Genomic DNA, 26198 nt, shown 5'->3' on the forward strand with positions numbered 1-26198 from the left:
TGGGCTGGCTGGTGGCGCGTGCAGTTTGCCCCTGCCTGGATTCAGTGTGGGAGGCAGAGATGGAGCCAGCGCTACTGTCCTGTGTGAATCAACTTCAAGATTCAGAAACATATTATAGACAACTTCCCAGGTGACTATGAACAGGAAAGGCTGGGGTTCCAGGCATTTGGGCCCCAATACCATTTGGGCGTTTCCTTCCCTGTTCGTCTAGGCAGCAGCAGCATCTTAAGAGTCAGGTGAGTTCACACCTCACCAGAGCCTGTCCTGGGCAATGCAGAATGGAGGCTCTCTTCTGTCCAGGGTTGAAAATTTTATCCCTCTTTAGGCCACTAGCTCAAGCAGACAATTCTGCAATGATTTTGGGGAACCTTTCACCATCCCCTCTTCTTCCCCTTTATCCTGAGTTTAGTGAAGATGAGAGCAGGAAGGGACTATCCTTTGAAACAACTCTATTTCCTCATTTTATGGCAAGAGAAACTGAGGTCTACAGCCTAGATGGATACATAAAAGCAGAGAAATAAGAGTAGTTTGGAGTTCTGCTCAAGGTCTTGCCCTTCACATCAACTCTTGTGGCCCCTGATACCACTACAGGTGGTTTCCAGTGCCCCTTTACACCCAGGCCCTTCCAAAACGAACAGGGAATAAAATAGCCCTGAGGCTAGTGGCAGCCTAATGTTGGGAATCCATCTGCCTCCAGGAAGGCTCTGTCATGCTTTCACCAGCTCTGCTCAGGGAAGGTCTTGAGGCCCTAAGGCCCAAGCTGGGCTTCCAAGGGGTGTGGGGTCAGGAGGGGTGGATGAGCCCTATCCACCCACCCGTAGGCACCTCCCCTCCCCCATGATAAAACAATCACCAATAAAGCGGAACTCGCTGCACTCGCACTCGATCAGGGCCATGGTCTCAGCCAGCCACAGCAGGTTGTCTTCAGTCACCAGGCTTGGATGCTTGGCCACTAGGTCTAGGGGCAGGAAGCAGTAGTGCACTTCCTCTTCTGTGTCTAACAGTGGTGTATCCATGAGTCCCAAAGGCGCCTTATCATGTAGGCCTGGAGGAAAATGTGCAGAAGGGCATCACCAACTTCCAGAGGTCAGGGCTTTCAGAGGTGGGGCGCTCACTGACCTAGGGGGCCCAGAGGAAGCTGGAGAGACCATCCCAGAGATGGCCCCTGCCAGATGCCTCCTCATTCTCACTCCTTTCAGTGTAACCCTAGGTTTGGCAAGGGTGTGGTGGGGAACAGGGCAAGAGAAATCTATCTATTCTACAGTGAAGGGCAGTGGGACATGTGAAATTTTGGCTCATATACTTAAAGTCATTAAATTCATACTGTTATCCAGCTGGGGAGACATTACTTGCAGGATTCACGGAATGAAAGGGAGCCAAGGTGACCAGAGCTTAGGAAGGCATGGGGGAGGGAAATGGCCAAAATGAAGTTAGGATAGTAAGAAAGGGCCTGGGGTGGGCTATGGTGAGAAGTTTAGTTTTTTTAAGTAATAAAATGGAAAAATAATTTTGAAAAATTCATACTGGTTACTCATTTGTTTCTTTCTAATTGGTCAAACCGACTATAGATAAAATAAATGACCTACAGATAAAATAGATCCTTTTAACTCTCCCCAAAGCTCTAAACCCATCAATAATCATGAATGTCTATTCTTGTGTCTCAGATAGGTCAGTCTATACTACAAGGCACCCACCAAGCAGTGGTCATTTGGAGACATTCCTTGTGTGGTGGTTAGAGGTGACTTGATGGTAGAGTTCCCTGACCACTAGGACAGGGTGGAGGGCAGCCTGGCCTTGCCCAGGTGAAACCAGTATGCAAAGGAATGAACATGGAGAAGGATGCTTAGTTCCAGTGGGTAAGCAGCCATGGAGAGGGCATGTGGCAGGTACAAAATCAAAGGAGACGACAGGAAGGTAGAGAAATCATTTAGAACTAGTTCAGAAATCAGGGCACTCTCCACTTCTGTTAGAGTGAGGAGAAGGGAAGCTGATCTGGGCTTCACAAAAGGTCAACCTGTGGTGATACCTGTGAAGGCTGGGCTTTTTATAGGAAATTCTGAGGGTTTGCTGATACACTTCCACGTTCGCCAGTAGTTCAGAGATGCTCTCTCGGCAACAGGTATGTCTGCAGGCCTCACACGTAGATGGTGTTTCCCTTCCTTCAGATTATCTAGAGTCTGTTAGATAAAGAAGATTATTGCTTTGAAAATTTTAAACCAAGTAAATATCTACCAATTCTGGGGTAAAATACTAGGATATGGTAAAGTGTTTTGAAATAAATTCACTCACTCAATTTAGGTAAGAATTTAAGTCTATAAGATGATATGCTGTTACTCAAAATATCGATGAATATTTCCTTTATGGTTTTGAAGCAGTTTTTTCTGCTTTATAATTTTGAGTGATAAAAATTTATCTTATACAACTTTAAGAGTAATTTATAGTTAATAATTAAAAAGTAGTCCTCTAAAGGCACCACATGACCAGTTTTATTCTCTGCTGCTGCTGCTGCTAAGTCGCTTCAGTCATGTCCGACTCTGTGCGACCCCATAGACAGCAGCCCACCAGGCTCCCCCGTCCCTGGGATTCTCCAGGCAAGAACACTGGAGTGGGTGTTTTATTCTCTAAGAGCCTCATAATGGACAGAACACCTCAGATTCAGTGTGAAGCTAATTAAAGAACCTGCTTACTACACAGTTCAGTTCACTCGCTCAGTCATATCCGACTCTTTGTGACTCCATGAATTGCAGCATGCCAGGCCTCCCTGTCCATCACCAACTCCCGGAGTTCACTCAAACTCATGTCCATCGAGTCAGTGACGCCATCCAGCCATCTCATCCTCTGTCATCCCCTTCTCCTCCTGCCCCCAATCCCTCCCAGCATCAGAGTCTTTTCCAATGAGTCAACTCTTCGCATGAGGTGGCCAAAGTATTGGAGTTTCAGCTTTAGCATCAGTCCTTCCAAAGAACACCCAGGACTGATCTCCTTTAGAATGGACTGGTTGGATCTCCTTGCAGTCCAAGAGACTCTCAAGAGTCTTCTCCAATACCACAGTTCAAAAGCATCAATTCTTCAGCACTCAGCTTTCTTCACAGTCCAACTTTCACATCCGTACATGACCACTGGAAAAACCATAGCCTTGACTAGACGGACCTTTGTTGGCAAAGTAATGTCTTTCCTTTTCAATATGCTACCTAGGTTGGTCATAACTTTCCTTCCAAGGAGCAAGTGTCTTTTAATTTCATGGCTGCAGTCACCATCTGCAGTGATTTTGGAGCCCAAAAAAGTAAGGTCTGACACTTTCCACTGTTTCCCCATCTATTTCCCATGAAGTGATGGGACCAGATGCCATGATCTTCATTTTCTGAATGTTGAGCTTTAAGCCAACTTTTCCACTCTCCTCTTTCACTTTCATCAAGAGGATTTTTAGTTCCTCTTCATTTTCTACCATAAGGGTGGTGTCATCTGCATATCTGAGGTTATTGATATTTCTCCTGGCAATCTTGATTCCAGCTTGTGCTTCTTCCAGCCTAGCATTTCTCATGATGTACTCTATATAAGTACAATATAACTCTATATAAGTTAAATAAGCAGGGTGACAATATACAGCCTTGACGTACAGGTGCTCTCCAAAAGCTGCCCAAGGAATCCTGAGCTTTGAGAAGAGCCCTCTGGTGGCCATGGCTATAAACTGCACCCCCATAACTGCTTAAGACCTGCAAAAGGAGGGGACCACAGTGGGGAATCTTCCCAACTTTGAGTGGCTGGTGGATTTGTGGAAGGACTGGATAATGGTGAGGTCATGGGGAGTGCTTTCCTGGAGGCAATGAACAATGGAAGAGAAAACTGCATATGTGAAACAGCAGAAGAGAGTCTGTCATTTGAGAAATGGTTGCCTGCTGTAGCTGAGACCCGGCACAACAACAACAACAACAGCAAAATTGGGTGAAGTAGTATGAAAAGGGAGTGAAACTAGTGAGAGCTTGCAAGAGACATCCTATCATTTCAAGCCTATCCTAATCTAACCAGATCACAGTAACCTGAACTGGCCATTTAGTTCATCTGCAGATTTAAATCCTGAGATTCTGTCTCAGTGGAAGGAACAATGGCACTCTTGAACAATTCTAAATTGGCCTCTGGGGAGGGGACTTCTTGCGGGAGGGAAATGCCACCCAGGAGAACAACCTGTTTGAGGATGGACCTAAATCCCCTTGGAGGTGCTGTTTGGTACCCAGGTGTGTCCTTTGGGGCAGGTCAGAAGTGAGAGTTCAATTAGCTTGAGAGGTGTGCTAGTTGAAGGAATGGTCTAATTTATAAAAATCAAATTGTTATAAATTGTCTCCATTTCCTGCTACTTCCACTAATGTAAAGTGTGAGCAGTATCATATCCTCCAAGAAGTGTTTGACAAATCTAAAATGGGGAAGAAAAAAAAAAAAACAAACAAACAAGTAAATCTACAAGGATTGCAATTTTTGCCAGTCAGGAACATGCTGCATGCATTAGACCCAGGAGCCTCAACTAGATTTTTTCCTAAACTCTGTCAGATAATCCCTGCTCTGATTTCTAGAAATATAAGGCCTTCCACTCATGGGAAGCCATTTGGCTGCTCTAAGAATCCATGGAACCCCTAACCCCTTTACTCTGCTTTATTATTCTCAGTAACACCTACTTGTTCATTTACTGTCTCCCAGTCTCCCCGAATATATATAACCTTCAAGACCATGAGGACCCTGTCTGTTTTGTTCTCCACTGCATTTACAGCAACCACAGTAGTGTTTGTGGGATCTCAATGTATTTTTGTGGAATGAATGAATGAGTGAAGAGCACGTCAGAGAGCTTATGCTTTCAGCTGCCCCTTGGCTTTGCTGACTAAAGTTGCCAGAATGTGTGGCTGGTCTTCCATGGACTTTAATTCCCCTTTTGTCTGCCTGAATACTACTCCTAGTACTTTTACTCTTCATATGTTATGACCTAGAAATTATTAGAGGGAGGATTTCTTTATGGAAATACAGACCCGAATTCAAATGGCTAACTGCTAGCACAAGGTAATTAATGTTGCTTTTGGCTCAGATTATAGTGAAAACATGTCAATCAGAAGTAACATAAGACTGATGGCATGGGGGCGAGTGTGTGTATGCACTGTTGCCAAAAGATGGCTGACAAATGTCCTACTGGCAGAGCCCTGGGACTTAATCTAGCTTTTCCAAAACAGCAGCAGTGCTCAGAGAAGCTTTATGCTCTGATGTGGGCTGTTGGAAGGAATGTGATGGTAAGAGAGCCTGGGGGAGCTTGCAAATCTCCAAGTGCTTTGTAAAGACAAGAAGGGCCAGCACCACTTGGAAGCTCAGAGGAGCAAGACTGGTTGAACAAAAGGATATGCAGAATAGATGCTATCAGCCAAACAAGCCAAATAAGACACACCTATCAGCATCTCTAACCTGCCCCTCCACTGCTAGCTCCAGCCCCCCACCCTGAAGTAGATTCAGCCTTCACTCATCATCTTGGATACATCATTCAGTGTTCGGTCAGCACACATTTATTAAACCCCTCTATGGGCCCAGTACTGTGATGCTGGGAATGTAAACATGAAAAGAATACAAGCTAGTGAGGGAGGAAGACGTATGAATACATGATCCCAACAGAATTAGCACTGATCTGAGAGCAGAGGCAAACTACCTGGAAATATCAGGCTAGTCTTCCTGTGGGCCTCATTTCGGCTAATTCTTGAAGGGGAAATGTTCTATAAAGAGGGAACAGCAAGTGAAAAAACGTTGAGAGGAAGCATTTAGGGTGCTCAGTGACATGACTGGACATTAAGAGGTGGGCGTGTGTGTATCTGTGTGTTTGAGTGTGAGCATGTCTGCATGCATGTGTGTCTATGCATGCATGTAGGTTTATCTATGTGTTGGAACATGAGCCAGGACAAGCAGATGGGCTGTCCTGTGAGGAGCCCTGATGCCATGTTGAAGCATTTATACTTGAGTTGTCCACTTACCCACATCCATAGATGAGGTACACTGTTGGGGTAAGTATCTGCTGTTTATGAAATGTGCCTTTACAAGATCACAGTGGAAATCTGTCTCATATCATAAGAAAATGGAAATGTGAGACTTGTCAGTGGTCTTTTCTCTTAAAAGTGTGATCAACATTTGTGTGATCAACATAAAAACACTCCTGGCCCCCTTGAGCACAAGGGTTGCAGGCCTATTTGATTTGCTTGCCGGTAGCAGAACACTCACAGGTGGAACAATTCAAGTTTCCAAACTTACAAGTCCTCAGAAGGCATGAAAAAGTAAATACAATTAGCATGTATTCAACATACTAAGTCCTTGGTGGACTTCGGGCAGGCAATAAAAAGGGAATCTTGAAGCCTTGTGAGTTATCCTGAAGAAAAATTTCACACTTTGCAGTAGCAGCTGTGACTCCCAACCAAGCTGATAGTATGTTTGTGAGACTTGGAGCAGCTTACATTTACACAAAGGGGACTTCCCGAATTACACAGAAAAATCTATGAAGCACTGTGGCATTAATGTACAGACTAGTTTATGCTCCCCCTGTGAACAAGATACGACATTCCTAACCATCCAGGCTTGAGGATTTACATACCAACCTTGAGGACTCCAAATTTATGTCTCTAGACCTGACTGCTTCCCTGAATTCCAGATCTATACATCTGGCTGCCTGCCCCCACCACCATCCAGAATTTTAACGAGCACCATTTTCTTGCCTGTCAAACTTAATACATTTAAATCCAAACTCCTGATTTTTCCCTCTGAGCCTGTACCTCAGAACCCTGAAATGTGACTTTTATATAAATTTTATGTGTCAAAAATATATTTCTTTTTTTTTTTTTAACCATCTAAAAATGTAAAAACAATTCTTAGTTCATAAGTTGTACAAAAAAGGTAATGGGCTGAATTTGGTCCATGATGTAGTTTGCTGACTCCTAATGTTAAGCCGGAAGTTAATGGTTTTTTATAGCGCTATTGAAATGTTTCATATTATTTCTAATGTGAATAAATTTCATATTATATGGGCTTCCCAGGTGGTGTTAGTCATAAAGAATCTGCCTGCCAATGCAGGAGATGTAATGTGAATAAATTTCATATTATATATATAAATGAAAAAATTTACTCACCTAAATTATACAATTGAGTAATTTTTAGCATATTCACAGAATTGTGCAGCCATCATCACAATCTATTTTAACATCATAAAATGAATCCCTATGCTCATTTAAGAGTCCGTTGCCCATTTTTGCTCACTGTATCCTTCTCACCCTGTACCCTGGCCTTAGGCAACCACTGATCTACTTTCTGTCCCTGTAACTTTGCCTATTCTGCACATTTTATATAAGTGGAGTCATACAATATACGGTCTTTTGCGTCTGATTCTTTCACTTTGCACAACATTTCAAAGTTCATTTTCATCGTTACATGTATCAGTATTTCATTCCTTTTATTGACAAATAACATTTCATTGTATAAATATACCATTTTGTTTGTTCACTAGCTGATGAACATACAGGTTGTTTTCACTTTTTGGTTTTTATGAATAATTCTGCTAATTAACATTAGTCTACAAGTGTCTGTGTGGACATTTTGTAGGTTTTAATTTATTTGGGGTATATGCTGGGTCATATGGTAACACCATGTTTAACTTTTTGAGGAACTGCCAGACTGCTTGCCAAAGAGGTTGTACAAATTTACATTCCTATCAGCAGTGTATGAGGGTTCTAATTTCACCCTATCTTTGCCAACACCTGTTACTGTCTTTTTGATGAGAGGCATCCTAGTGGGTATGAAGTGGTAACTTAATGATGGTTTTGATTTGCATTTCCTTGATGGCTAGTGATATTGAGTACCTTTTCATGTGCTTATTGCCCATTTGTATATCTTGTTTGGAGAAATGTCTATTCAAATACTTTTAAAATTTATTTATTTTGGCTGCACCGGCTCTTTGTAGCTGAGTGCAGACTTTAGTTGTAGTGAGCGGGGGCTACTCTTCATTGCAGTGTGCGGGCTTCTCATTGTGGTGATTATGCTTGTTGGCAGAGTATAGGCTCTAGGCACTCAGGCTTCAGTAGTTGCAACACATGGGCTCATTAGTTGTCGTTCATGGGCTCTAGAGCTCGGGCTTACTAGTTGTGGCAAATGGGCCCACTTGCTCCGTGGCATGTGGGATCATCCTGGACCAGGGATCAAATCTGTGTCCCCTGCATTGGAGGGTGGACTCTCAACTCTCCAGTGGGCTTTCACTGGACCAGCAGGGAAATCCCCTTTGCTCATTTTAAATTTGATTGTCTTTTTGTTGTTTAGTTGTAAGAGTTCTTTATGTATTTTGATTACATGTCCCTTATCAGATTAGTGATTTGCAAATATTTCGTTCCCTTCTGTGTGTTGTCTTTTCACTTTCTCGATGGTGTCCTTTGAAGCATAAAATTTTAGAATTTCGATGAAATTGAAAATTCATCTAATTCTTTTGTTGCTCATGTTTCTGACATTGTACCTGACAACCATTGTAACTTAAGGTATAATGATCTTTTAAAATTTTAAATTTGATAATTTTATTTCTTTCTTTAAACATCTCCAAAAGCTACCTATAACATTTAGAATAGATCCTGTATAGTCACCTACATAACTCTGCAAGATCTGATCTGTAACATCCTCTGACCTCATCTACTTTTGACATCTCTCTACTCCCCACCACCACACAGTGTGGCATGTGGGATCTTTGTTCCCTGACAAGGGGTTGAATCTTTGTCCCCTGCAGTGGAAGTGTGGAGTCTTAACCACTGGACCACCAGGGAAGTCCTGGCACCTCCCTGCTTCTCACTGCACCTGACAATGGCTGCTGAGTCTGCCTCTTCCAAGCCATTCTAACCTCAGGGCATTTGTGTTTATTGTTCTTATGCCTCAAAGCTTTTTCCTAGACATCTCCATATCTTATCCCTTTTTCATTCAGTCTTCTGCTCAAATATTGCCTTCAATAAATCCAACCCTGACCACTCTTTCTAAAGGAGTAGCTGACCTCAGTAACTTGCTACACTTATGACATACTACACAACTGTATATTAAAAAACAGATTAGATATAAATGCTTTATTCTTTCAACATATTCCAGTACTATAAGGGTGGTGCCTGATAGAATAAATAAAAATTACACATGAAAAAAAGAAAATCAGAGACTTCCCTGGTGGTCCAGGGGTTAAGACTCTGCCCTTTCAATACAGGAAGCGTAGGTTCAATCCCTGGTTGGGGAACTAAGATCCCACATGCCATGCAATGTGGCCAAGAAATAAACAACAAACAAGTGAACCTAAAAAATTTTTTTAAAGAGAAAATCATATAAACACATTCTTAAACCCCAAGAAGTTCTAGAATACAGAACTCTTTCACTATTTCACAGGAAACACTGCTCTATTCTTCATAGCACACACCTCTATCTGACCTTATATGACTATATAGTTCATTCTGTGTCTCCAGTACTTGGCCTGTGATTGGTGGCTCAATACATGTTAATGTTACACTTAGAATCAAGATAATAATAGGTACTGAGTGTGCCCTTTGAAGGCCAAAGCTATAGGCCGGAAGGAGGTAGGATGGGCAGGTAGATGGCAAGGAGGAATGGGAGAGCTAAAGGGTAGGGATGTGAGGGAATGAGGAAGGGTAAAGAGTAGAGTAGGACTGTGAGCTCAACCACCTGTCCTCCAGATGCTTCCCATCTCATTCTACTAGTTGGTTCCTCTATGGTTTTCCAACAAAACTTACTATATTATAGATAATCTTGAGTAGGATATGCCACGTGTTAAGAGCATGGGAACTTTAGTTAGTGGGAGGCAAAGTTCCGTTTTTATTGTTAGGGGTTAAATCTGAAGTACTCTACAGTGAGCAAGCAGCACTAACAGGTTAGAACAATTGAGAATAGTGTTGTCCAATATGTGACTATTGAGTACTTGAAATGTGATAGCCTGAATCTGAGATGTGCTGTAAGTGTAAAACACACATCAGATTTTGAAGACTTGGTACATGAAAAGAATGTAAAATATATTAATTTTAAAATACTGATTACATGGACTTCATTGGTGGTCCAGTGACTAAAGAATCTGCCTGCCAGTGAAGGGGATACAGGTTCGACCTCTGGTCTGGGATGATTCCACATGAGCAGGGTAACTAAGCCCATGCCCCACAACTATTGAAGCCTGAGTGTCCTACAGCCTGTGCTCCATAGAGCCCATGCTCCACAACAAGAGAAGGCACCACAATGAGAAGAGAAATGCAACCGGAGAAAGCCCGTGTGCAGCAATGACACAGAACAGCCAAAAATAAATGAATTAAAAATAAATACTTTATAAAAAAGAAAATATTGATTACATATTGAAATGACAACATTAAATATACTGGGTTAAATAAAATATACTGTTAATTTCACTTGCTTTTTTTTTTAATGTGGCTACTAGAAAAATTAAGTTACGCATATGGCTCACAAATGTGGTTAACATTATATTTTTATTGGATCATCTTATATGTTCCTTAAAACCCATAGGAATAATGTCTGGTACCTAGAAAGTTTTCAGTAAATACTGGCTAAATGCATTAAAGCCAGCTGCCTGAGAAGGGTCTTTAGACTAAGAATTGGCAAACTCTGTTTTCTCCAAGCAAACTGTTTGTGCATTTAGGCAAGAACCTGAGTACGTGGACAGGGCTTAACAGTGAGGAAAGTGATGGAAATGTGTGAGGCTATTGATTTGCTTGAGATTGCTGTGTTTTTTCTCCAGCTGTATTTACACTCTGCTTCAGTGAATAAATACCACTTAAGCTGGGTTGGCCTAAATGTTTATTTCTTTGAGAGCAACATTTCTGAAACATAAGCACTTGTTTTATGGTCTGTTTTGGGAGGCAGATCCATATGATTTTTCAAATACTGCTACTGCTCACACAACTTGCAACTTTGGAATTGGACCAATTCATTGGCTGCTGAGTTGTTACCACCCATTTAGAAATTGCTTCCCAAATATATTTTGTCTCAATTTGGGAAATAAGGACATCAAAGGAATTAAAGGGCTTGATAAATTGTGTAATAGCCTTGTGCTCTTTAAAATAGTTCTTCAAAAAGTTGCATAGATCTCTTTGATTTTCTGCAATGAACAACTGACTCCCTCCTTTCCCCCATTAAATGGTGCTTGGGAATTCCCTGACAGTTCAGTATAAGGACTCTGCATTTCCACTGCTAAGGGCCTGGGTTTGATCCCTGGTTGCGGAAGAAGTCATATGGTGGAGCCAAAAAAAAGTCAGCAGCTATCTTGACATTCCAGGTCCTTTAAGTGAATATGAAGCAATTGTAAGCAATTCTAGTGTTCAGTTCCTGGGATAGTTGAAAAAATTTTTATTTCAGGTGGGTAACTTAAAAAAAATAAAAAGAATATACAACAATTTGCACTGATGAGTATATGGGTTTTGATTTCCAAATATATAATACCTTTTAAACATTAAATACTGATTTAGTAAACAGTGTCCATAAAAACATGCATTGTGAGATGTTCTCGATCCTGTATGACCCAGATATGCAGGGACTACATCAGTTCTCCTCTTTGAGGTGTTGGGGAGGCATGGTTGGTACCACACTGAGCTGCACTGTGGCTTGTTGAGTCAGTGCTTCTGAAGACAGAGTAAACAACACCTTGTCCAGACAGTGGGATTAATATGGAGCAAGACCAATGGTCTTTCCCAGTTATAATATTTAGCTCTTCCAGGTTAAAAAAGTCATTGTTCAAAAACAAAAAATAAACTACTTAAGATAAACCATAGAAATGATTTCTGTAGTTGGAAGAAAAATTAGGAAAGAAGGTAATGTTCTCTGGTGATACTATGATGGTTTCAAAGTAAAGGTATTTAAAGCTCTTACACCAAGAATAGTCTTGGAAAACAGAGAAATGAAGACAAAGGAAAGATTCTGCAGTTTGAAGGACTTTTTTGCTTTGCTGTAAGTGAACACTGTGTACCTAACAGGCACAATGAGAAGTAATGTTGTCTGACACATCTTTCAGATTTTAAATCTCAGACACAGTGCATGTAGTAAATCCTATAATTTCTAGCGTATTCACCTTTCAAAATTCAACAACAAAAAGAAGCTTAAATTAGGATTTCCAAGAGTTAAGATCACCATCTCAGGCGATGGAAAGGTCTATCCGGGGGTCTGTAGTGACTGCTGGTATAGACAAGGCAGAGTTAGGATGAAATCCTTTATTCAGAACATGCATTTACAATGTACTGTTTATTACTTTAACTCTCTCATCACACCTTCTCATTAGAGGATCATCTCAGCAACCAATATATAAAAGGACACAGATTTTTAGCAATGTAAAGCCTATATTATTGAGCACCACTTCTGGAAGTTAAGCATATCTTACCTGCAGCAAAGGCATCAGCTGCAAACCCAGTGCTTGCTCATAGAGCAAGTTCAGCTCTGCACAACTGGAGAAGGAGAGTTTGGAGGTGTAGAGGTAATAGTGCACATGTCTGAATGTGGAACCATCTCTGTCGATGAACAACCTCTGGTTTTCTGAAGAGGTCAGTGCTGAAGCCTCTTTCCATAGCAGGGAGTCTGGGAACTGAGCAAGTTTGCTTCTGGGAACTGAGAAATGCCAGCCCCCGACATTGAAATGAAACAAATCCTCTGCTGACTCATGAGGCATACCAGGCTCCTCCTAAAGAGAAAATGAAAAGAGATCTATGCAATAAAAGGAAATAAAAAGCACCCATATTGGAAAGGAAGAAGTAAAATTATCTCTATTTGTAGATTATGTGATCTTGCAATAGAAAATCCTGAGGAATTCACTAGGAAATTACTAGAAATAAGTTCAAGAAGGTTGAAGGGTATAGATCAATATAAAAAATCAACTGTATTTTTATATGCTAGCAATGAACAATAAAAAATTGAAGTTAAGAAAACAATTCCATTCACAACAGTGTCAAAATGAACAAAGTATTTGGGAATAAATTTAACAAAAGAAGTATAATACTTGTACTCTGAAAACCCCAAAACATTGTTGAAAGATAATTTAAAATACCTAAATAAATGGAAAATCTTTCCATGTTCATGGATCAGAAGACAATATTGTTATGGTAGCAATACTCTTCAAATTGATCCCTATGAAACACAATCCCTATGAAAATTCCAACTGATTTTTTTTCTTTTGCAAAAATTCACAAGCTGATGTTAAAATTCATACCCTATTATTGGCCAACAGAGGAAGAATGATTTTCTCCTTGCCTAGGACAGCTTAACCAATGAGACACTGCCACAACTCAGCCAATGAAAAGTCACTAAACTTCAAACTCCCAGTTTCCTCCAGTGTATTTTTTTTTAAATAACAGCCCTTCCCAACTTCCCCTTCTCCTCTACAAAAGTTTCCTCTCTTCCACTTTACCAGTCTTGCATGTGGTTCACCATAATTGCATGTCCTGAGTTGCAGTTCTTTACTGTTCCCAAATAAACTCGTTTTACTGGTCAAAAACAAAACCTAATTGTTTCAGGTTCACAAATTCTAGGTAAAAATTAGGCACGTTGAAGTGATTGGGGTGCGATGTACCGATATTTCTAATTTATTTTTAAATTTATCAAAAGATAAGATGAATCAATGGAGAAATGGATAGAGGATATGTGATTAAACAACTACAGCAAAATGTTCATCATAGAATCTAGGTGGTGGCTATATAGTTTCACTGTAAAATTCTTTCAAACTTTCTAAATGTTTCAAAATCTGCATTAGAATGCTGGGAGGTAGGGGAGATTGTTGCTCAATGGAGGAAAAGTCCAATTCTCCAACAAAAACCTGCCATCTCCAATTTTGACATCTGGGTAAAGAAAATAAATGCATGCCATGAAGAAGGGAGTGAGGTTCTTTTCTCTTATAAGAAGCCTGATTTAAATATTCAGATATAAAGAAAAACAATTATACATGTCATGTTTGAGGCTAGATTAAAGGGGACATGAAGAGAAGGATTATAAATTGTAAAATGGTGACAAGACTCTCAGAAGCAAAGGTGGAAAAACCAATCTAATAAGCTAATCTAGGCTTTTAAACGGAGAAGGCAATGGCACCCCGCTCCAGTACTCTTGCCTGGAAAATCCCATGGACGGAGGAGCCTGGTAGGCTGCAGTCCATGGGGTCGCTAAGAGTCGGACACGACTGAGGGACTTCACTTTCACTTTTCACTTTCATGCATTGGAGAAGGAAATGGCAACCCACTCCAGTGTTCTTGCCTGGAGAATCCCAGGGACAGGGGAGCCTGGTGGGCTGCCATCTATGGGGTCGCACAGAGTCGGACACGACTGAAGTGATTTAGCATAGTATAAGCTTTTAAAACTTCCCTGGTGGCTCAGACGGTAAAGCGTCTGTCTACAAAGCGGGAGACCTGGGTTCGAGCCCTGGGTTGGGAAGATCTCTGGAGAAGGAAATGGCAATCCACTCCAGTACTATTGCCTAGAAAATCCCATGGACAGAGGAGCCTGGTAGGCTACAGTCTATGGGGTCGCAAAGAGTCGGACAGCTTTTAAGAGTCGCAAAGCTTTTAAATCCTGGCCTTTCTAAACATGGCTAAGGCTGAACACGACAAGCTGAGAGTAAGGATCTCACCTAGACCAGAAAGCATAAATATGCACGCAAACACGATTTTGCTTTCTATTCTCCTTAAAGGTGATTAGCTGGCCCTACAAGGGCCTGTAGTTCTTGAAAGACAAAAGGCTTCTTGTCAGATTGACTTCAGGAAACAGGGTAGCCTGTAGTCATCACTGCTGCTGCTGGGGCTAAGTCCCTTCAGTCGTGTCCGACTCTGTGCAACCCCATAGACGGCTCTGTTCCAAAGAGTGTATCTCTTTTCCCCACACTGATTCCTCAACCCTAAAGAAGATCAATCAGTTGATCCTGCTTCCAAATCAATTTCTAGAACTACCTCATGGTCTACATACAGGACCTCAACTCATCAGAGCCAGGGTTTCGTATCTGGAGCTTTCCATCATGCTTCAGAGAGCTGCCCTCCAACCCAATCCTTCCGATCCCCCACCCGCCATTACGTTCACCCACCAGGGCACCGCTTTGCCTCAAAATCAACATTCCCCAAGCACTGAGATTGAAGAACTTTACCCCGTCCGAGGCACAGCCTCACCTTTCAGACCTGGAGTCCCACCCCCCATCCCCAGAGTTCCTTCAACTGACAAAGCAGGCACATTCTTCTGACTCCTCAAAACTAGACCCCAGACTCTTCAAAGCTGGGCCTATATCCACCCTGTGTCCCAGAGTCAGGTCCCTAACCCCACAGCCCCAGTCCTCGACCACATCGCACCCATTCCCTGTTTTACTGTTTTTGGTGCCCCCGCCAGGGTGGGCTCCATACCATGGTCCAGGCTCCAGAAGTGGGTGGACAGGCACGTGACCAGGAAGATAACGGACCTCGGGAGCGCGGCGGCGCGCGGGGCGGGGCGGGGCCTGGCGGCGCTGGGCGGGGCTTGGCGCGCGACAGGAGGTCTCGCGGGCCGCGACAGGTGAGCGACGCAGCGGGGCAGGCGGGCAGGGATGGCGGAGCAGTGGGAGCTGGACGAGGAGGGCATCCGCCGCCTGGGGGCGCTGACCCTGGAGCAGCCCGGTAGGGCCCGTTTGGGAGGGTCTGGGCCGGGAGCCCGGGGTTCGAAGCTGAGGGGAGCAAACTGAGGGCGAGGCAGAGGAACCTGAGGTAGTCACGGGGGAACGGCGGCGGAGGAGCGGTCTCTGAGGTAGAGGAGCGCTCCCTGAGGTAGAGGGCCCTCCCCCTAAGTTAGAGGAGCGGCCCCTGAGGCGGAGGAGGGGTTACGCTGAGGTAGCAGTGAAGGAACTGCAGTTACCGGGGAGTCTGGGGCAGAGGGCGAGAAATTGAGGGAGGGGAGCAGAGTCTAAAAGGGAGAAGGAGAAACGGGGTTAAGCGGACTCTGAAGCTAGGAACAGAGAACTGGACTAAGTGGAAGGAAACTGAGCCCCAAGAGGGGCTACTAGTGGGAGAAGGGAAGCGCTGTGAGAAAGGCCGTTCGAAGTTGGGGTGCTATTGGAGGAGACACGAAAGGTTGATTTTGGCAATTCCGGAAACTTCCACCCCAACTTGCTTGATTAGGGTGAAATAGGTAAGGATGTTTCTTGATGAGCCAGCCCTCTCTTCGTCCAGTCTTCTCCTCTAGAACTTGGCCATTTCCTTTATCCATCTGTATGTGTCGCCTCATGAGACTCGAAAGGAGCCTGAGGTAAAAGGAATAGTAGCTGATAGATCGAAGCGTTTAGATCGCTTCGTCCTGAGGTGAACCTGGCGGAGTGACCTCTGACCCCACCTTTGACCTGGGGTCTGAGTCACTCAGCTTGCTTTTTTAAGTTTTTATGGAATAGAAATGTTGGAAAAGTTATCAGCGTTCCTGATTCTATTTTGAACCCCCCCTTTTTTTTAACAGTTGAGGAAAATTAGGTTTAGACTCATGCCCCAAGTCGCACAGCCCTAAGTAATCCAGCGATGGTTTATTAATCCAGACTCTGATTCCAGAGCCTGTCCTCTAACCACAACAAAAAGTTGCCTTTCTTGCTTTCTCTAGTACTTTTTATTGGGGGAATATGCAATAATTTGGTTTTATTTTATTTAAATTTATTTAAAATGTATTGAAATTAGTATACGCTGGTAACAAATACTACATGATGGTTTGGTGTGCATATCAATAGATTGATGTAGGTATTTCAGGTTTTTCTTTTCCAAACCACTTTGTGCTTCCCTAATTTGAAAAGCTTCATTGGCTTGACATACTGGTGTACCTTTCTTTCTTTCTTCCTCTCCTTTGTTTTAAAAAATTTATTCAATTTGATTGGGGGGGCGCATATGCCTTCCATTATCCAGCTAGAATAATATGTGGCAGTATTTTTTGGGGGGGGCGCTTCTTTGCTTGTTTTTATTATATGTGAATAACAAAATTAATTTTGCTCATTCTGACAATTCAAACAATACAAAAGTCTCTAAAGTAAAAAAATATTCTTCCCTCTCCCTCCTTCTATACTTTTCCACTGCTTTTACAAACATATTCCTTTTTTTTTTTTAAGGGATAGAGCATATATATCAATATGATTTGGCAATTTGCTTTTTTACTACCAATAAAACATAGATATCTTTTTTCTTTCTTTCTTTTGGCTGCCACTTGGCTTGTGCAATATTAGTTCTCCAATCAGGGAATGAATCCAGGCCTGGGGCTGTGAGAACATGGAGTCCTAACCAGTGGACTGCCAGGGAAGTCCCATAAATGGTGTTTAAAGCCATGGAGCTGGATAATGTAGATAGACAATAGAAGGCTTAAGACTCAGCCCTAGGGCATTTCAATGTTTAAAGCTTAAATAGGGGAGAAGGAAAGTGATGTTTTGGAATTTAATAAAGGGTAAATGGCAACCCACTCCAGTACTCTTGCCTGGAGAATCCCATGGTCGGAGGAGCCTGGTAGGCTATAGTCCACGGGGTCACAAAGAGTCGGACACAACTGAACGACTTCACTTTAACTTTCACTGTATCAAGTAATTCCCTGGTGGCTCAGTCAGTAAGGGATCCACCTGCAATGCAGGAGACTGCCTGCAGCCCAGGAGACCCGGGTTCGATCCCTGGGTCTGGAAGGTCCCCTGGAGAAGAAAATGGCAACCCACTCCAGTATTCTTGCCTGGAAAATCCCATGGACAGAGGAGCCTAGCGGGCTACAGTCTATGGCGTTTCAAGACTTAGCAACTAAACCACCAGAGGAGTCTGTGGGCTGCAGTCTATGGGATCACAACAGTTGGACAGGAGTTAGCGACTAAACCACAACCACTGTTTCAAGGAGGGAGTGGTCAGAAGTGTCAAATGCTATTGACAGTCTGAGCAACCTAAGGCAGAGAAGTGTCTGTTAGATTTGGCAACATGGAACTCATTGGTAACTAACTAGGGAAGAGTAGGGAGGAAGCAAGCCAGGCCGTGTTGGGATGAAAAGGGAATAATATGTGAGGGAAAAGAAATAGAGAAGATAAAAACTTTTGCTGAGAAATTTGGCTATAAAGGATAATGCATAAGTGGAATATTAGCTAGAGGATATGAAGTGGAATTAAGAACAAGTTTTTAAAGACATGATATCCTAGAGCATATTTGCAGGCTAATGATAATTACTAGGAAGGAAGATAAAATATGCAATTATATACTTTTTGGTTCCTAAAAATAATTCCATTAATTAACTTATTATATGCATACTATAATAACTGTAGTATGAAAAGTAAGTCTTGAGCCCCTACCCCCCTCCTTGGCCCTGCCCCAGTTTTCCTTCCTGACAGTGATCACTGTTTCTAATATTTTGGATAGCTCTCTCTACATATTCTCTACATAGATGAGCATTTGTACTTACTTTATAATTTTTTATTATGGCAATTCACAAATATATCCAAGAGTAGAGATGACAGAATAGTGAATTGCAATCAACCTAATATCAATAGTTATCATCAGTTCATGGCCAATCTTCTTTCATCTATACCCTGCCTATCATCTATCTACCCTCAGTCCCCTGAACTATTTTTTTTTAAGATTTATTTATTTATTTTTTACTGTGTTGAGTCTTTGATGCTGCTCATGGGCTTTCTGTAGTTGCAGAAAGTGTAGGTTACTCTTTAGTTGTGATGCAAGGGCTCCTGATTGTGGTGGCTTCTCTTATTGCAGAGCATGGGCTCTAGGAGCACAGGCTTCAGTAGTTGTGGCACATGGGTTTAGTTGCCATGAGGCATGTGGGCTCTTCCAGGAGCAGGGATGGAATCTGTGTCCCCTGCATTGGCAGGTGGATTCTCAACCACTAGACCACCAGGAAAGCTCTGTGCACTGTCTAGTTTGAAACAAGTCCTAGTCATATGACTTAGCCCATGAATATTTTAGTATTTATCTTCAAAAGATTAGAACTATTTTAAAAATCACATATAAAACCTAAAAATATTTAACAGTAATTTCTTTCTTTTATTTTTGACTCTGCTGGATCTTCGTTGCTGTGCGCTGGGTTTTTCTAGTTGCAGCAAGCAGGGGCTATTCTCTAGTTGCAGTGCATGGGCTTCTCATTATGGTGGCTTCTTTTGTTGTGGAGCTTGGGCTCTAGGTATGTGGGCTTCACTAGTTGTAGCATTGTTTTCTTAATATAATTATAAACTTATGGATTTAAATATTTTGGTGTGTTCCAGTCCCTTGCAGTTATTATAATTGATGCTGAATTTGTCCTGAATTTAGTAGTGGGAGATCTTTCATGTAGATTTCCGAGGCCTTTTTATTTATTTACTTGAAACTGTTTCATCATTATTATAAATAAGCTTTATTATTAATTCAGTTTGTAAGTGAACTATATAAATGGTTTTCTATAAAGGGATTACTTGTTTCCATCAATAAAACATGTTTTTGCCCAGTGGAGTTATTATAGCCCATGAAGTAAAATTGGAAGATCGTTCTGTTGTTCTTGAGATCTATAACTTTCAATGTTTGATTTGTTCTACAGTCTATTTGTCTTCACTCTATAACTGTTGAAACTGAGTGCATAATCTCTTAACTGTGTGTGTTAGTCGGTAAGTCATGTTTGACTCTTTGTGACTGTAGCCCACCAGGCTCCTCTGTCCTTGGAATTCTCCAGGCAAGAATACTGGAGTGGGTAGCCATTCCCTTCTCCAGGGAATCTTCCTGACCCAGGGATAGAACCCAGGTCTCCTGAATTGCAGGTGGATTCTTTACTATCTGAGCCACCAGGAACGCCCAAGACCTGTACTTCATATGAATCATCAAAGAACATCTGTCCCAGTGGCAGTTTATCATTTGATTGATAATTCTAGTTCCCTTTAAAAATGTTAAAACATCTGCTTTTTGAAATAGAATACAGTGAAAGGCATGTGAAATGCAGCCAGGGCAGTGAATGAAATCATAACTGACCTTAGCTTTTGGCCCATGGTAACAAGACGCTTACTCCTTGGAAGAAAAGTTATGACCAACCTAGATAGCATATTGAAAAGCAGAGACATTACTTTGCCAACAAAGGTCCGTCTAGTCAAGGCTATGGTTTTTCCTGTGGTCATATATTGATGTGAGAGTTGGACTGTGAAGAAGGCTGAGTGCCAAAGAATTGATGCTTTTGAACTGTGGTGTTGGAGAAGACTCCTGAGAGTCCCTTGGACTGCAAGGAGATCCAACCAGTCCATCCTAAAGGAGATCATCCCTGGGTGTTCTTTGGAAGGAATGATGCTGAAGCTGAAACTCCAGTACTTTGGCCACTTCATGCGAAGAGTTTACTCATTGGAAAAGACTCTGATGCTGGGAGGGATTGGGGGCAGGAGGAGAAGGGGATGACAGAGGATGAGATGGCTGAATGGTATCACTGACTCAATGGACGTGAGTCTGAGTGAACTCCGGGAGTTGGTGATGGAAAGGGAGGCCTGGCGTGCTGCGATTCATGGGGTCGCAAAGAGTCGGACACGACTGAGTGAGTGAACTGAACTGAACTGAAAAAGATTCTCAGTGTATTAGGTCATTGCATACTACAGAGCTACCAATATGGTGCCCTCAAAGTTGGGATTTTTTTTCCTTTTTTTTGAGATATAATTCACATCCTGTAAAATTTAAAGTATGCATTTCAGTATCACTTAGTGCATTGTATAACCATCACCACTGTCTAGTTCCAGAGCGTAAAAGGAGACCTCATATTCTTTAGGCAGTCAGTCCTTATTTCCAGCTCCTCACAATAAGTGGTCCCAGGCAACCAGAAATCTGCTTTCTGTCTCCATAGATTTGTTTGTTCTAGATATTTCATATAAATGGAATCATAGAATATGTGGCCTTTTGTGTCTGGCTTCTTTCACTGAGCATGTTATTATTAAAGTTCATCCATATTTTAGCACAAAGTGTACTTGATTTCTTTTAAAAATTATTTATTATTAATAGACTTTAATTTTTAAAGCAGTTTTAGGTTTACAGAAAAATTGAGCAGAAAGTACAGAGTTTCCATATATTCTTCCTTCATCACACCTTCCTTATATCCCCTTCCAGTTTTCCTATTAATAATATCTTGCATTCATGCAGTATATTTGTTATGGTTGTTGAACCAATAATTATACATTATTATTAACTAAGATCTATAGTTTACATTAGGATTCACTCTTTGTGTTGTACAGTTCCGTGTGCTTTGACAAATATATAGTCATGTGTACACCATTACAGTATCAAAATAACAGTTTCACTGCCCTAAGAATCCTCAGTGTTCTACCTGTTCATCCCTCCCCCACCAGTGAACCTCTGGAAACCACTGACCTTTATCCTGTTGCCTTTTTCAGAATGTCATGTAGTTGTAATCATACAGTATATATTCCCTGGGAACCACTGATTCTTTAAAAAAAAATCTTTTAACTGATGTATAATTGACATATAATATTAACTTAGTTTCAGGTGTACAACATAATGGATGATGTTTGTATACATTGCAAAATGATCATACCAATAAGTCTATGTAACATTTATCATTTTACATAGTAACAAAATTTTCTTTTCTTAGAATGACAACTTTTTAAGATCTACTCTTAGCAACTTTCAAATATGCAATGCAGTATTAGTAACTAGTCATCATACTGTATATCATTGCTATTTTTAGTGTTACCTTTTTCAGAATATTATGCAGAATGTTTTCAACCTGACTTCTTTCATTTAGTAATGTGTATTTAAGGGTGCTCCATGGCTTGGTCCATAGGTGATTTTATTGCTGGGTAATATTCCACTATATGAATGTACCATAGTTTTGTTTATTCATTTACTTATTGAAGGATATCTTGGTTGCTTCTGAGTTGTGGCAATTATGAATAAAGCTGCCATAAACATTTACATTCAGGTTTCTGTGGGGACATAAACTTTCAACTTACTTGAGTAAATACCAAGGGGCTATAATTGCTAGATCTTAGAGTAAAAGCCATGTTTCAGTTCAGTTGTCACTCAGTCATGTCTGACTCTGTGACACCATGGACTGTAGCACTGCAGCATGCCATCTTTAGCTTTGTAAAAAACTGCCAAACTATCTTTTAAAGTGGCTATTCCTTTGCATTTCACTAGCAGTGAATGAGAGTTCCTGTTGCCCGCATGCTCTAGTCTGAATATTTGTGTCTCCCCCCAAACTATTCATATGTTGAAATTCTAATGCCTAATATGATGGTAGTAAGAGATGTGGCCTCTGGGAGGTGATTAGGTCTTGAAAGTGAAGGAAAGTGTTAGTCGCTCGGTTGTGTCCAACTCTTTGCAACTCCATGGACTGTAACCCACCAGGTCCATGGAATTTTCCAGGCAAGAATAATGGAGTGGGTTGCAATTCCCATCTCCAAGGGATCATCCTGACGCAGGAATTGAACCCAGGTCTCCTGCATTGTGGGCCGATTCTTTACCATCTGAGCCACCAGGGAAGCCCTCATAAAAGAGATTAATGATTTTATAATGGAGATCAAAGAGAATGTTCCCTTGCCCTCTTCCACTGTGTGAGGACACTGGAGAAGTAGGCAGTCTGGAACCTGGAAGAAGGCTTTCACCAGAACCTGGTCATGCCAACACCCTGAACTTGGACTTCCAGTCGCCAGACTGTGAGAAATAATTGTTGTTTATAAGCCACTCAGTCTAATTTACATTTTTTAACAATTCTCAAAATTTTTGGTATCAGGATTCCATTACACTCTTACTTAAATATTATGCAAAGAGCTTTGGTTAATGTGGATTATTATATCTATTTATATTTACCATATTTGATGTTGAAACAGAAAATTTTAAAATATTTATTTGTAATTCATTAAAAGATAACCATAACATACCCATTACATGTTAACATATATAATGTCTTTTTAATGTCTTAATTGAAGACAACCATATTCTCATATCTTCTTCTGTGTTAAATATGTTGTTTGAAATATATATATATATATATGAAGTCATGCCTTATATAGATATATAGTTGGAAAAGGGGAATATTTATTTAGGGTATGTCAGCTCTTCACTAATGCGCACAGGCTTTCTCTACTTGCAGAGAATGGAGGCTACTCTTCAGTTGCAGTTTGCGGGTTTCTCATTGCAGTGGCTTCTCTTGTGGAGCACAAGCTCTAGAGTGCACAGGCTTCAGTAGTTGCTGCACAGACTCAGTAGTCATAATTGGTGGGCTCCAAAGCACAGGCTCAGTTGTTGTGGTGCACAGCTTTAGTTGCCCTGTGCCATGTGGTATCTTTCAGACTAGGGATCCAATTGGTGTCTCCTGCATTGCAAGATGGATTCTTAACCACTGGACCACCAGGGAAGCCCTCCCGGAAGGAAGAAGTATTAAAATAGCATTTTCAGTGAATTTCCTTCTTTGCATATTTCCTTCAGTGCATATTTCCTTCTTTGCTATGACATGAAAACTGAGCAAGTGGTAGTTTCTTAAAGGTTAGTTGTATCTGAAATCTAAAACCATATTGTTGAACTTTTTGTACTCTGTTACATTAAAATCCATTGGTACATCAACATGATGCATCCATCATTTGAAAGATATTAACTCACTGACTTATGTAGATCTTCTAAATATTGACAAATTTCATTATATAACATTAAAAAATCATATTTGTTAATATCATCACAAATTTCACTAGAGAGAGCTTTAGGTTTTGGAATCTGTCAAGTTTATGGTGGCAAATACAAGTTTATCAAAATTCTAATTTCGGCTTGGAAGCTTATATGTTAATAATTGACAACAGTTATTACTTGTTTTGACTGAAGTGATGGTCTCACTTTATTTTTAAGAAAATGTCTCACAGCCATTCAAGTATGTCAGAATTTTATAGTAACAATAGTTACCTCCCCGCCAAAAAATGGCTAGTTAAGCTGGCATCTTGAAACCCACACAAGTGTTTTCTTGCTAGGCATCCACCATACTTCAGTATGCAGCAGAAATACTTCATGCATACCTCCCATTTAGGAACACTATATAAAAAAGACATACTCAAGGGTCAAGATTTACTAAAATTAACCATTTTTACTGCTTTTTCAAGGGCATTCTTAAGAAAACGTGGCTCTTTTTTTAACTGCATGCATATAATGGTGAAGAATACAATATTATGACTAAGACTAAAGTTTGATGCCACTGCCTTAAGTCATTCTAAGGCCTCAGTAGTTTTTGCTTTTATACCATATGTGTAAATATCAGCATAGTAAAAAGAGTTGTTAATATTTTAATATTATTATGAAAATAATTTTTAAAAATAGTTTTGATTTTGTGGACCCCTGTACATGTCTCAGGGACCTCCAGGGATCTAGGGACGATGTTTTGAGAACTGCTACACTTTGTTATGACATCTTTTAGCTTTTGAAATTTGTTTTGAAATACTAAGTTAAAAGTTTCATTTGTTTTGTGGATGTATCTTTTTGGAGTGCTTTCATTCTTTAGGGATGCTATTCTGTTTTTTGTTCTTTTTTGTTTTAAAAACCTCATATACAATTTGACTATAAACCTTTTCTGTGTCTCTTTGTTAAAGTGCGTTAAGTTTTCTATACTTTTGGCTGGGCCAGAATAACTTTTCTAGTTTCAGGGTTTGGAGCTCCCTCTTCTGTTGTGTTCATGAAGAACTAAAAATAGGGCTTTAAGCTTCCTGAGATCTGCAGTCTCTGCTTCCCTCCTGGACTTATATCTAAACCTTCTCTTTCTTTTGAACCCATTGTCTGTATTCCATTCATTGTGAATTCTGTTCCAGTTATTTCTTTCAGGGATGAATCTGTCTTGAAAAGGATCTTGTTTCATGTTTTTAATAGTTTATAGGGCCTAGACTGCTCCAGTACCTTAAGAACTTATTTCGGTGCAGTTCCTTGGCAGTCACCTGCAAATGGGATTCTGCAGAACCTTCTTCCAGTTTTTGTTCCTGTTCTCATTTTGGCCCACCACACTTACCAGTGAGTTCCTATTGTCTTGCTTTTGAGATTCTCCTCTTTTCAGTGCTGTCAGAAGTCTAGTTTGACATCCGGTCCCATCACTTCATGGGAAATAGATGGGGAAACAGTGGAAACAGTGTCAGACTTTATTTTTCTGGGCTCCAAAATCACTACAGATGATGACTGCAGCCATGAAATTAAAAGACGCTTACTCCTTGGAAGGAAAGTTATGACTAACCTAGATAGCATATTCAAAAGCAGAGACATTACTTTGCCAACCAAGGTTCGTCTAGTCAAGGCTATGGTTTTTCCTGTGGTCATGTATGGATATGAGAGTTGGACTGTGAAGAAGGCTGAGTGCGAAAGAATTGATGCTTTTGAACTCTGGTGTTGGAGAAGACTCTTGAGAGTCCCTTGGACTGCAAGGAGATCCAACCAGTCCATTCTGAAGGAGATCAGCCCTGGGATTTCTTTGGAAGGAATGATGCTAAAGCTGAAACTCCAGTACTTTGGCCACCTCATGCGAAGAGTTGACTCATTGGAAAAGACTCTGATGCTGGGAGGGATTGGGGGCAGGAGGAGAAGGGGACGACAGAGGATCAGATGGCTGGATGGTATCACTGACTCAATGGACGTGAGTCTGAGTGAACTCCAGGAGTTGGTGATGGACAGGGAGGCCTGGCGTGCTGCGATTCATGGGGTCGCAAAGAGTCGGACATGACTGAGCGACTGATCTGATCTGATCTGATGTATGTATATATATATACACACACATAAGTACACACACACATACATTCTTTAAAACACAGTCATACATATACAGACACAAAGTCACACTTTTTCCTTAGTGTCTTTGAGATCTTTCCCTATAAACATCTACAAATCTACCTCATTGTTTTAAATGACTATATAATAATAATTAGCATGTATATAGCACCATATGTCAGACACTATTCTAAGTTTTGTATTCTCTCTCTCTCTCTCTCACACACACACACACACACACAAAACACACACACATATATGTGTATATGTTTATGGGTTTTCCTGGTGGCTCAGCAGTAAAGAACTCACCTGCCAATGAAGGAGATGCGGATTCAATCCCTGGGTTGGGAAGATTCCCTGGAGAAGGAAATGGCAACCCGTAACAGTATTCTTGCCTAAGAAATCCCATGGACAGAAAAGCCTGGTGGGCTACAGTCCATGGGGTCGCAAAGAGTGGAACATGACTTAGAGACTAAACAACAGCAATAA

At 41.1% G+C, this 26198-nt stretch overlaps 2 protein-coding genes across 16 annotated transcripts in view; one reads left to right on the forward strand and one right to left on the reverse strand.

Annotated features, from left to right (window-relative positions):
* Positions 1–15438, reverse strand: part of KCTD19 (potassium channel tetramerization domain containing 19) — a 27625-nt gene extending 12187 nt beyond the window's left edge. The window contains 4 exon segments of the mRNA NM_001105392.2: positions 854–1045; positions 2027–2177; positions 12407–12703; positions 15393–15438. Coding sequence (NP_001098862.1) covers positions 854–1045; positions 2027–2177; positions 12407–12703; positions 15393–15395 — 643 coding nt within the window. The 5' untranslated portion in view covers positions 15396–15438.
* Positions 15439–15546: 108 nt separating this feature from the next.
* LRRC36 (leucine rich repeat containing 36) overlaps positions 15547–26198 on the forward strand; it is an 87874-nt gene continuing 77222 nt past the window's right edge. For 14 of the 15 annotated variants that reach the window (XR_009491150.1, XR_009491148.1, XR_009491147.1 and 11 more), the window contains exon 1: positions 15547–15641. Coding sequence is in view for 11 of the 15 variants with exons in the window: in XM_059876638.1 (XP_059732621.1) it covers positions 15572–15641 (70 nt within the window). In the remaining 4 variants the exon portion in view is untranslated. The remainder of the gene's footprint in view (positions 15642–26198) is intronic. The other variant, NM_001192321.1, reaches the window with a different exon arrangement.

Source organism: Bos taurus, chromosome 18, assembly GCF_002263795.3.
Source record: "Bos taurus isolate L1 Dominette 01449 registration number 42190680 breed Hereford chromosome 18, ARS-UCD2.0, whole genome shotgun sequence".
NCBI classification, from domain to species: domain Eukaryota; kingdom Metazoa; phylum Chordata; class Mammalia; order Artiodactyla; family Bovidae; genus Bos; species Bos taurus.